The sequence below is a fragment of the Limanda limanda genome, chromosome 19, assembly GCF_963576545.1.
Source record: "Limanda limanda chromosome 19, fLimLim1.1, whole genome shotgun sequence".
In the NCBI taxonomy this organism is placed as follows: Eukaryota; Metazoa; Chordata; class Actinopteri; order Pleuronectiformes; family Pleuronectidae; genus Limanda; species Limanda limanda.
Window position 1 is genome coordinate 10,117,415 of NC_083654.1, and position 11,685 is coordinate 10,129,099.

The following is an 11,685-nucleotide window of genomic DNA, read 5'->3' on the forward strand; positions in this document are numbered from 1 at the left end:
TCAAATATCAACAGGGGTTTGAATTGAATTGAAAAAGTCGGTTGTGTATTATTTTTATTCGTTTTTGAATATATGGCACAAAGCACATTAAATATTATTAAATATGCAAATGATACTAAACATATACAGGATATTCAACACTGTTAAATGCGAAATTATAATTTAAGGAACGGGCTGTGTCGGATTTTCCATCATCTTAAATCTAAGTCCCTGTTAAAATATATTTAACAGCCAATGATCTCAAAGCACAATTTAACATGGTTTCATGCTTTGTTTCTCTTCAAAGTGCGATGGTTGTAACATTGGATTCTATGCTTTTATTTTGAGGTTATTTCCAAAGAACGTGGAGTCTCCTTTTAATAAAATGCGCAAATAATGCAGACAATCCTAATAATTGGTCAGTCTTCCAGCAGGAGGCCATTTTAGTAATGAGGTTTTGTCCTTAAAAATCATCCCCCTGAAAAACGTGGGGAGCGGCTACACGGCCAACACTTTAATTGCTGCCATTGATAGATAGAATAAAAACACAACAATGCAACCTCATAGCCCGGGTGGTTCCCCCCCTCTTATAAGAAAGCTGGCTGAGTGAATTGGGTGTAGCTGTGTCTGCGTGTGTGTGTGTGTGTGTGTGTGTGTGTGTGTGTGTGTGTGTGTGTGTGTGTGTGTGTGTGTGTGTGTGTGTGTGTGTGTGTGTGTGTGTGTGCCTTGGCCAATGGAACCAGATCCTCCCTGCAGTGCGTAAGAGCGCGATTTAGGATTTAACCAAGTCTCTGCTGCGGGGCTGGCTGCAGTCTTCACCAGAGCCCGACGGCCGATGAGCCTTCCGACGATGCCCGCGCACTAGTCTCCCTGCTCTGCGCTTTTTTTTGGATCCAACTGCCTCCTTTTCGTTGCGAATTAAAATAGGAAATCAAAACAAAACCCCACGCCTTCGCCCACGAAGTATGACTGGAGTATTCGACCGGAGGATCCCGAGTGTGAAGCCTGCAGATTTCCAGAGCTCCTTCCAACTCTCCGCCATGCACCACCCGTCTCAGGAATCTCCCACTTTACCCGAGTCCAGCGCCACGGATTCCGGCTACTACAGTCCCGCCGGCGGAGTCCCGCACGGGTACTGCTCGCCGGGCACCACCACGTACGGGAAGCCGCTGAACGCCTACCAGTACCAGTACCCGGGGGTGAACGCGTCCGCTGGAAATTACTCCACAAAATCCTACACCGACTACAGCTCGTACACGACACCCGCCTACCACCAGTATGCAGGGACTTACAGCCGAGTCCAAGCCCAGCCGAGTCCACAAGGTAAGGTCCTGCAGACCTTTTATTACCATTATTATTATTATTATTATGATAAAGGTAGATTATTATTGTATTATTTGATCATCGTGTTGCATTATTTTAAATCTGTGTAAAATCAACTCCATGCATTTTTTTATCTACCTATTTAATTTCTGATTGTTTGGTTTTCCCTGCAACAAAAAATATGCAAAGTAATCATAAAGAGGACTCAATTATAGAGCATTATGAGAAAATAGAAGCTCCTCCTTTTGTATTACTGGAATCAATTTGGTTTTAGACATTTGGATGTACTTTGGTTTTTAAGACAGACAAGAAAACCTACCACCCCCCCCCAAAAAAAGATATTTAAACCTGAAACATGCTTTGATTTACAGAGCTTGTATAGCACATGCTTATTCCTGTTATGATCCCTTTGACAGAAAAAGAGATAAGCGAGCCCGAGGTGCGGATGGTGAACGGCAAGCCGAAGAAAGTGAGGAAGCCCCGGACTATTTACTCGAGCTTCCAGCTGGCCGCCCTGCAGAGGCGGTTTCAGAACACACAGTACCTGGCGCTGCCGGAGAGAGCCGAGCTGGCTGCCTCCATGGGACTCACGCAAACACAGGTGAGATACAACAATACATGAAAGCAGGTCTTTTTAATGCTACTCTATTAAATGGTATCGAATTATCCAGTTTTCCGTGCGTCTTTACGCACCGTGGCTCGTTTGGATCTGTTGTTTCTGCTCTTGGCTATTTGAGACATTAATGGTTGTGTGTGTTTTTTTGTATCTCCCTGTCTTTCCAGGTGAAGATTTGGTTCCAGAACAGGAGATCCAAAATGAAAAAGATCATGAAAAACGGGGATCTTCCACCTGATCACAGCCCCAGCTCCAGCGACCCACTGGCGTGCAACTCCCCACAGTCCCCGGCCGTGTGGGACACACAGGGCCCCCCCAGGCCGCACAGCCTACAGCCACAGAGCATCAACACGACGGCCTCTAACTTTTTGGAAAACTCGGGGTCGTGGTACACCTCGGCCGCTGGCTCCATGGCCGCCCACCTGCAGACCCCTAACTCGATACAGCACTCACTTGCTCTTGGAGCGGGGACGTTATATTGAAAAAAAAAAACCCTGTTGTTCATTTCAAACCTCCTTTTTTCCCCCTCCTCCTTCTATGGGACTCGTGTTCAGATTTCAGAGGAATATGCAATGTATTTGATGACAGTCATAGAAGAAACGTGTAAAATGTGTAAATGTGTGCATGTAATTTATTGCATTTTTTGGAAGACTATTAAACGTTTAAATGGACAATGGATCTTTGAAACCTCCGGCCTCCTGCAGTCTCTCGTTATTCTAACCCTCAGTTTTATTTACACTCGAAAATCACGACACGGACCCGCAGACATAAACAGTGTTCGTGAGCCTCGGGTGACGTTTTCCAATCACAGCTGCTCAGTATTGAGATGGATTATCTATGGAAAACAAATGTAAATCCAATTCATGCAGTTTAATCGTCATCATCTATATTTATTCTGTGATTTGTTTTGTTTTGTTTTGTTATTTTTTATTAAAACTGTGCCCTTCATTTCTGAAGCTGTTGCGTGGATCAAATTAATAATTTTTTTAATTGGAAGGGGAATGAAATATATCTTCATGAAGAGGTTTCATTTTAATATGGAAGAAAATAATTTAACAGCCAGTAGGTTTAACATTTTTATTATAAATAAAAATGAATTTAATATGTGACACAGTTTGCAAATTCACCATATAAATCACTTAAATAGAATTCTGGTGCTCCTTGAACTGGTTTGGATTCCTTTTGTGATTTTTGCAGAACATTATTACAAAGTGTAATATTGAGACTCGTTTGTGGAAGTCAGTGTAGTGGGAGCTCTCAAACCTATATTTAATGCAATCAGATTTATTTTGATATCCGAAGCGTTTTATCAGGACATTCATGTAATAATTGATATTTATAAATGAACCCAAAATAATAAATAAATTCTTCCAATATTTTGCCACCATTCTATCTTCACCCCCTCCTAAATTATTTATTAGTATTATTATTAGTACATTTTTAAATCATAATTTTTGTTTTGTTTGATCATTCTTTTAGTGGAGACCCTGGGTGATGCTGTGCGTTGCTCGCAGCTTCACATGCAGGTCTGTGCAGAACATGTGTTCCTCCGGCAGCAGACAGTCTGCAGTCGCTCCTCGCTTTGTGTCCCCTGCAATTAGCCGCTTTGAATGGCAGCGAGGAGGCGAGGGGGGGCGGCACGGAGATCTGAGACAATCCGCATTCCTGTGGGGGTAGACCGGCTCCAGAGCTCTGCCAGTGCCGGCCGCACGCAGCCCACCTTCCGGGTGAAGTTAAAAAGAAAAGAAAAGAGGGAGAGGGAGAGAGAGATCCTCCGCAACCTCACCATGTTATTAGCAGACTGCGTTACCGGCGTCCACCGCTGAACAACCGCTAAACAAACCGTGTCACTGGGAGAAAACGACGCGTTTGGAGAGAGACCTAATTGAATTTGCGCAGCCATGTCCGCAAAATTCATATAAGTGATTTTCTGCTGTTGCAACGGGAGATATTACACACACACACACACACACACACACACACACACACACACACACACACACACACACACACACACACATTAAAAAACATCTGACCAACACACTGATCCATTTACACCTAACACATTAATCCTCTCCCTTCTCCTGATTGCACCTTCAGAAGACCCTTTATATACTCTCTCACACGCGCACATGCACGCACCTTCCAGCAATAACACGGCCGGCTACGTACGTGCTTTTCTCGATCTTAACATCCAAACGGCTTGTTGTAGTTTTCAGCCTAATTTCTGTTGTAGACCAAATCATATTCAGTATAATCATTAATGTAATGAGAGCAGGTCACTTGAGACTTTTAGATTTTTCACAGTGCGTGCACAGTCGCACACACCAACCTCAAAATCCCTCTGATAAACACACACACAGACACACACACACACAGACACACACACACACACACACAAACACACACACACAAACACACACACACACACACACACACACACACACACACACACACACTACTGTATGTCTCTATCCATCCATCTCTCTCTCTCTCTCTCTCTCTCTCTCTCTCTCTCTCTCTCTCTCTCTCTCTCTCTCTCTCTCTCTCTGTCGCTCTCACGCACGCACTCACGCACACTAGTGGTGCCATTATATCGAGAGCCCCCGTTTATTTCCAACCGAACATTTTCCACTCAGCTAGTTTTCCCCCCGTTTTGCAAATCGAGTCTAAATAATGACAGTTAGCTTTACTGGACAGCTTCAACTGTAACACTCCACAATAATTATTCTTCAGGATTAGGGCCTCCATTATCATAATCTGGACATTGACAATTACCTATAATTTGCAAAGATGCGCTTGGTTCTTGATTGCAGAGGGCTCTTTTTTTTTTCCCAAGCTCGCCATCACTAAACAGTGACAGTAATAACAGCTAATTTTGCAGGCAATATATAAGAGCTTACCGGGGTGTGCAAACACTTCCCCACCTGGATTTGCTTATTCAACCAGCAGCAGTAAAACCGTGCAGCGCTTTTTGGTTAGTCTGTGTTATAGAGGGAGCGGAGGCAAGGTAAGCCCGGAGTCTCATATCTCTCTGTCCCGTGGTTATTCTATTCATGCATCATGGAGGAGGACAGGACTGCAAATTCATTAGGTTCTTATAGGATTAGTCAGGGCTGTCAACAGAGGAGTGGAAAAATCAGCATCGTCTTAATGTCTGATTCGTGTTTTTTATATTTGTGGGAGAAAACCTTTCATTGGGTCTTTTTTGAGATTTTCTTAGGTGTTACCGATGCTATGGTGGATGCTGCATGTGTGAAATCTTGTCTGATGCTTTTAGTTCTGTCTGCCTGCCTGTCTGTCTCTCTGTCTGTCTCTCTGTCTGTCGTGATGCTGATGGAGCTCACAACCCCCACCCCCCATATCTGTCTTCTGTCACTCTGCTGCACCTTACCACCACCACCACCACCACCACATCCATCCACCTCAAACGTATTTGATTTAACTCATCAAACTTTTATTCCCGTTTTGTGTAACCATGATGAAACCTGTCACTTCTCGGAGCTTCCTCCTCTCCAGCATGAGCTCATGTAGCTTGTTTACCCGCCATGCAGTGCCGGGCTCCCCGCAGCCTGGTTGCAGGATCTGGGTGCACATGGGCCCCAGGAGCAGATGAGCCCCAGCCCTGCGGAGGGGTGGGGATGAGGTTGATATGGGTGGGGGGGCCCAGGTAGGCTCAATGTGCGCCAGTGGGACATCCGCGATTTGACAGCTGCATGGAGCTTTTCATCGTCGTAATTTCAGATAATATCCCGAGCGCTCACTCGTCTCGGCAATTTGTATATGAATAACCGAATAATTTTCTCTTTTGTTCCATCTGTGCTACCTCAAATCCAAATAAAGATGCCTTTTAGTATTAAAAGTGGTTGAAAATTACAGGTAATTATCTTTGACGGTAAAAACGCTGTAATCAGCGGGCTACATCAAAAATTACCCTAATTATGCCTGCATTTATGAGAATGGAGGGGGAAAAAAGCCTCACTTGGATAAAAACCCACAAATTGTCCCAAATATCTCCTTCATATTGAACGCCACTGCAGCTGGCTGCTTTGTTCCACATCGATCCCGCGGAGCTTGGCATTTAACGCCCCGCATTAGGACGGAGAGAAGGGAGAAAACATTTTGTCAATACTTCTAATAATTGAGGGTGAAATGACGAGATGAGCTGGACCTGGAGCAAATGCCTTTCGAGGTGAATGTAGGCAACAGCGGTGCAGGGTAAGTTAATTTCCTCTGGTGTTGAGCGCATTTGATAAATCTATATACTTCATCAGCCACCGAGCGCTTTGGTTTATTTAAGATGTTTACTCTGGTGAAATGAGCTTTTCACTGCAGCACTGTGTCATTACCTTATGTTCGCATTGTCTCTTGTCAGCCTGTACACACCAGGGGACGGGAAGTGGGCCTGTTCTAATGGGATGTTGGGCCAATATGGAGCATAAAGAGGCCTCGTTTTAAAATGTGTGGAAATCATGCAAACAGCAGGCGTCTGTGGGGTTTTTTTGAGTCACGGTTTACTCGATCTGACAAAACATAAAAAGTGTATGTACAACTGAATTCGCAGATTATATTTACAGACAGACAATTTGCTTGGTTTTGCATGTTGGAGAAACAACCAAAAACAAAAAAAGGGAAAAGCAGTCAGGAGTCCACCATGGCGAGAGGCTCTGTGCGTCACAGCGCACGGAGAGGGTCAGCAGTCCTTGCCCAAAAGTGGCCAAAAATGTCACTGGTAATATTTGGTATATTGACGTTCAGATGTTGACATGAATGATAGCATAACAAATATGCGAGTCCACTGAGCAGCCATGTTACGCTGGAAAAAAAACAACAGTTAGTTCCCCCTGTTTGTGTCGCCACACCGAGGCTTGGCTGCGTTTGATCCTGAAGCCGAGACGCAGCGGAGGGTTTTCTTTTCTTCTCTGTCTCCTCTCCAGCTCCCAATTCTCTGCGCTGACACAAATTGTAGGCTACGTTTGGAAACTGCATGGCGGAGGTATACGCAGGCCCTCCGCACGGCTCGCCGACCCTCCTGCGTGCCTCGTCGTCCGTCCTCAGCCTATCTCTGCATTGAATCTTGATGTGGGGAGGAATACCAGTGAGAGTAGCCGGGCATGTAGCTGTTGGCCGGCATGTTGACGCCTTTGGAAGAGGCCGAGACGTCCCAGATCGGAGGGATGGTCGGGGAGCGCGGGGAGAGGGACATGGAGCCCGGGATGGGGTCGTTCTCGTGCGGGTTGCCGCCTTGCTTGAGCAGCTTCTTGAACTTTGACCTCTTATTCTGGAACCAGATCTTTACCTGTGGGGGGAAGGACGAGAGGGGAGCACACACTTAGAAAATGACGCATGGGTAAAGAGTCTGCATGGAGGATTGTTATATCTGCAAAACAATCAAATGTATTATTTAATGTCAGGTACAACCACATATTTATACAAAAAAAATAAATCTAAAATTGGTTACAATTGATGGGAAAATGTAAAAAGGCACAGCGGAGTGTGTCCCTCCCATACCTGGGTTTGTGTGAGTCCTAGAGAGGCAGCCAGCTCGGCGCGCTCCGGTAAAGCGAGGTACTGTGTTTGCTGGAACCGGTGGTTCAGCGCTTGAAGCTGCAAACTGGAATAAATTGTCCGAGGTTTGCGGATCTTCTTGCCTTTCCCGTTAAAACGAATTTCCCCATTTTCAATCACCGTCGTCTTCTGCTGCTCTGCAACAAAAACAAGCAAAGTTATTATTATTCACAGGCAGGTTGTGCTCATACCTATTATTTATTCGTGCCGGGAGGCACCACCGCGTCAAATCAACTGAAATATGTTTAGGGTAGATGCGTAGATACATTTAGAGGCAACGAATAAAAGTGCGTAAAAAGAATTTAAAAAAAAACAAGGCTGATAAACGTTGACATCTCACATTGGCTTTACGCGCCGTGGCAGCCACAATCCTCATACGCTGTCATATTTAGGATATTGCTGGTAATGACATGTCAATTAAATGCTAATTACAACATCCAGGGCGTGCGGGCTGCCTAATTTTCTACGAGTAGTTGGTGAGGATTGCACGGTCGTGATGATCACACCCCGGGCATTAAAACAGGTTTTGTGGGATCTGTGGGGAGTGTTAAACAGAACAGCAACATGAGGCTGGAGGTAATAGGCTGGATGTCGAATTATCCGGTGCCATTTACGCACGATTGTCTTCGGCGTATCTGAGGCTGAAAGATCTTGCGTCCCGATCTGGAGCGGCCGTGCAGTGAGTTGGGCATGGCACCAACACTGGCACGGAGACCGGTTCGATCCCAAATCTGGGCCAAGACGGTAAACGCGCTGATGGCACCGATGTGCGCCGGGGATGGACCGGGACGCGGTGCGCCTTCCATCGGGCTGGTGCAAAGGGGGTCTCTTACCTGGGTCTAACCGTGTCTGTCCTCCCGTGTTGTTCGGATACGATGGCAGGTAAGGGCTGTGGTGCGCGTGGCTCACGTACGGGTACGGTAGGGACCTGTTGTAGGTGTTGGTCCCGGGGTACGGGGTGTTGTCGTGCTGGTGGTGAGCGTGGGAGCCGGAGTGGAGACAGTGCAGCGGGTAGTGGCCGCCGGCCATCGACGGGGAGCTCTGCTGCGACTGCGACTGCTGCCCAAACTCCATGAAAGCAGACTTGGACGAGTCCTGAGCGTCCAGACCGTCAGCCATCGTAGTCATGGTCATCATCGAATTTTCTGCCTTGAGAGCACTCACCCCCCTCTCTCTCAAGACCAAATCGGTTTTCTCTCCCTCGCTGTGTTGTTGTCTCTCTCCCCTCGCCGCCGCGAAACAGATATTGTCCTATTACCACCGGTGTTTTCCACCGGCGCCTTTATTTCCCCCTGGTCCCGTGATATTCTCCCTCAAAGTGGCGGAAGGTAGGCATAAGTTAAGGGAGAGATTTTAAGGTGGATTCTGTTAAAATTGAGCCCTTGCTTCCAGACTTGATGCAGACACTACAAGTAAAATGGTTAGTCTCGAAAGGGCAGCGCCTTCCGATTGGTCATCCAACCCAACGTCATCAGTGCTCTGCGCCTCACGGAGACTTGAGCTGGAGTTAACCCACCTTACCAGCTCCCACCACAACTATGGGGGGAAATAATATATGGTTGGAAAGACGTCTAAATCCCACAGACAAGCTTCTCGCGTAAAAGCGAGTCTTTTGGAATTGCCTATTCGATTTTTTTTTTCTTTTACCCAAACCCTTAAATTACGCACGACGCGCAACATATAGTGCGCACATTGATTTAGCCTGATGAGCCAGCATGTCTCTATATGCGTCTCTTTTCCTCTTCAGCTTGTAACTCCTCCTTTCCTCTGGAATTAATTACATATAGGGAAGCAACACACAAACATCCTGTTTATAGGAATGTTAATATCCGATTTAATATCAAACACATTTCAAACCACAATTGCTAATAAATCATTTACAAGGGATTCTTTAACCGCAAAAAAAAAAATGTATCTCTCACAAGTCGTGAAAGGGCTCCATTTGTATTCCTTCATATTTACAAATGTGGAATAATCCCAATAGTATTAAATGCACATTAAAATATAATTCTGAGCCACTTTTACACTTGTGGAGGGATCTGTTTTGTATCAAGGAAACTTCTGAAACAGGTGGAATTGCTTTGGAAGAACGAGAGGAAATAGATCCACAGCCCTGCACAAATGCACAAATTAAACATTTTATCCCTATTATTTTCATATAATTTCAAAATATTTTTTGCAGTGTGGTATTTATGTTGTCGCCTAATGAGCAGCCCCTCTTTAAGCCCCCTCCCCCCTCTGCTCTATATAATAACTGCTCGGGTTTGTTCTTCTGGGGCTACTGACCATATGATTAAGGATCCTCAGACAATTCAAAATACAGTGCATGTGACACATCAAATAACAATATGCCTGAGGTACAATAGGTTATTTTGCCCAGAGAAGGGTGGATACCGAGATAAACTGACAGTGTCTTTTATCCGAGGCCTGGTATGGTCCTCAATATATGTAAATTATACAGTTTCCCTCTGAGGGCTGAAATGTTCGATTAGTAAATACGAATAAAATGTAAAATGATTCAGATCGTGTTTTTGCGCCATGCACTTTTTTTTTGCCGCAATGTTGCATTCAGCGAATCCACCAATAAAACGGACGATGAAAAATAATTATGGTCGCAATCAAGTTACCAGGAAAACCTATTTGATTAGCGGCCACACTTTGCTCAAATTGCAGCTGTAAAATGAAGAACAATTCGCGTGTAATGATTGTGGACAGGATTTATTTTGGGAGGGTGGAAATAAAAGTGGATATAGCATAAATTATCCCCCTAATTATACGCCAGTGTCGCCTCAATTATCCTCTTATCAAAAATGGTTGTCTAAATGCTGCGTTTAGTTTCAATTTTCTCCTTTTCTGGAGCAAGAACTTGGTACCTTGCTATTATCGCCGTGCAGCTACGGTTGTTATTTACTTTGTGGGATTTAAAAAGTGCACAACCCAGCCGGATAATCATTTTACAGCAGCGGAGCAAGAGAGGAGCACATGCAGGCTGGGACGTGAGCCGCAGCACATGCATATACGGATTTGTTTTATTCCTCCAGACTCTCTCTTATTCAGAATATTTTGTTTTAAATCAGAGTACAGCCTATACTTCTGAATCTCCAGGTGCATGCTGCAGGTAAGAGCCACTTTTGTGTTGCGTTGCCTGACATGGGTTAAATGTTTTTTATTGCCTCTGATAATCCAGTATTGCCTTGCAGCTCTCGCAGCGAGCACCTTGGTCACCCCTCAGTGATTTTACATAGTGGCCAATTCCCCTGTCCGTGTTCCACTTGGACACGCAGAGGAGAAACCAGATCCTGCACCTTTTCTAATCGCCTGTGAGTGCTCACTACAAAGACCCGCATGCTTTGCGTTGGTGCAGGTTGTATATACCTGCGGGCTAAAAACCCTCTGGGCTCGATTAAATGACCCATCTCCATTCTTGCAGACTTTTTGCAGCATCATGTGTGTGTGTGTGTGTGTGTGTGTGTGTGTGTGTGGCTGTGTGTGTGTGGCTGTGTGTGTGTGTGTGTGTGTGTGTGTGTGTGTGTGCGCGCGCGTGCGTGCGCCACCGCAGGATTATTAAATTGCGGGACAGCAGTGCGGTATAATGTCTTGGTGTCCCGCAGGCGTGTTGTGAGGCTTTTCTAGGCCCAGTGATATTAAGTGATGTGGTGAAAGGACGGATTTGCTCGAACAGAGAGAACATGACATATACTCGACCTCGGTGCTTTTGAAAAGTTTAAGATGAAGCCCATTGCATGCATGTTGACAACCGTGTCTAATTGCAAGGCCCATGCAGCAACCGTGGGCCTGCAACAGGATGTTATCAATGGACATAATGCATAACCCATGCTTTGGTGGTTTTGTTTTAAGAGTAAACCCAATTTCGGTTTGTGTAAATGTTTTATAATAAAGATGAGGCATTGCGCTTTTTATATTTCACCTGCTGCACCGTGGCCTTTGCAGGACTCTCCCCCAGCATGCAGTTTAATCTTGGATTTCAGGAGTTCATAGCCTCATTCTGGAGAGAAATTATTTTGTATTTCAGTTCGGCGAAATGTCAAAATGAACAGCGTTCAAGCTGCAAAGTCTAGAAATCACTCGGTCCCTAAGTAGATGATTGACCTTCAGTACAATCCATGACAGTGGTGGTTTAACAGAAGTGGTCTTTATTTCCAGCTGTCTTATAAACGCTGATGAATGACTCTCTAAAA

The 11,685-nt window shown here is 45.2% G+C and overlaps 2 protein-coding genes across 4 annotated transcripts; one reads left to right on the forward strand and one right to left on the reverse strand.

The window, feature by feature from the left end:
• Window positions 1-944: 944 nt before the first annotated feature.
• Window positions 945-2,400, forward strand: dlx5a (distal-less homeobox 5a). The gene is made up of 3 exons (XM_061093268.1): window positions 945-1,302; window positions 1,719-1,903; window positions 2,086-2,400. The coding sequence occupies exons 1-3, from the start codon at window positions 945-947 to the stop codon at window positions 2,398-2,400; spliced, it is 858 nt and encodes a 285-aa protein (XP_060949251.1).
• A 4,577-nt stretch (window positions 2,401-6,977) lies between these two features.
• Window positions 6,978-8,623, reverse strand: dlx6a (distal-less homeobox 6a). 3 transcript variants are annotated; one of them, XM_061093223.1, is made up of 3 exons: window positions 8,320-8,623; window positions 7,430-7,623; window positions 6,978-7,217 (listed from the first exon to the last, which is right to left on the reverse strand). In XM_061093223.1, exons 1-3 carry the CDS (start codon window positions 8,621-8,623, stop codon window positions 6,978-6,980), a joined length of 738 nt encoding a protein of 245 aa, XP_060949206.1. The 3 variants fall into 3 exon arrangements, with proteins under 3 accessions (XP_060949206.1, XP_060949205.1, XP_060949207.1); XM_061093222.1 differs by having other exon boundaries at window positions 7,430-7,628; window positions 8,319-8,620; XM_061093224.1 differs by lacking the exon at window positions 7,430-7,623 and having other exon boundaries at window positions 7,195-7,217; window positions 8,320-8,620.
• Between the last annotated feature and the right edge of the window lie 3,062 nt (window positions 8,624-11,685).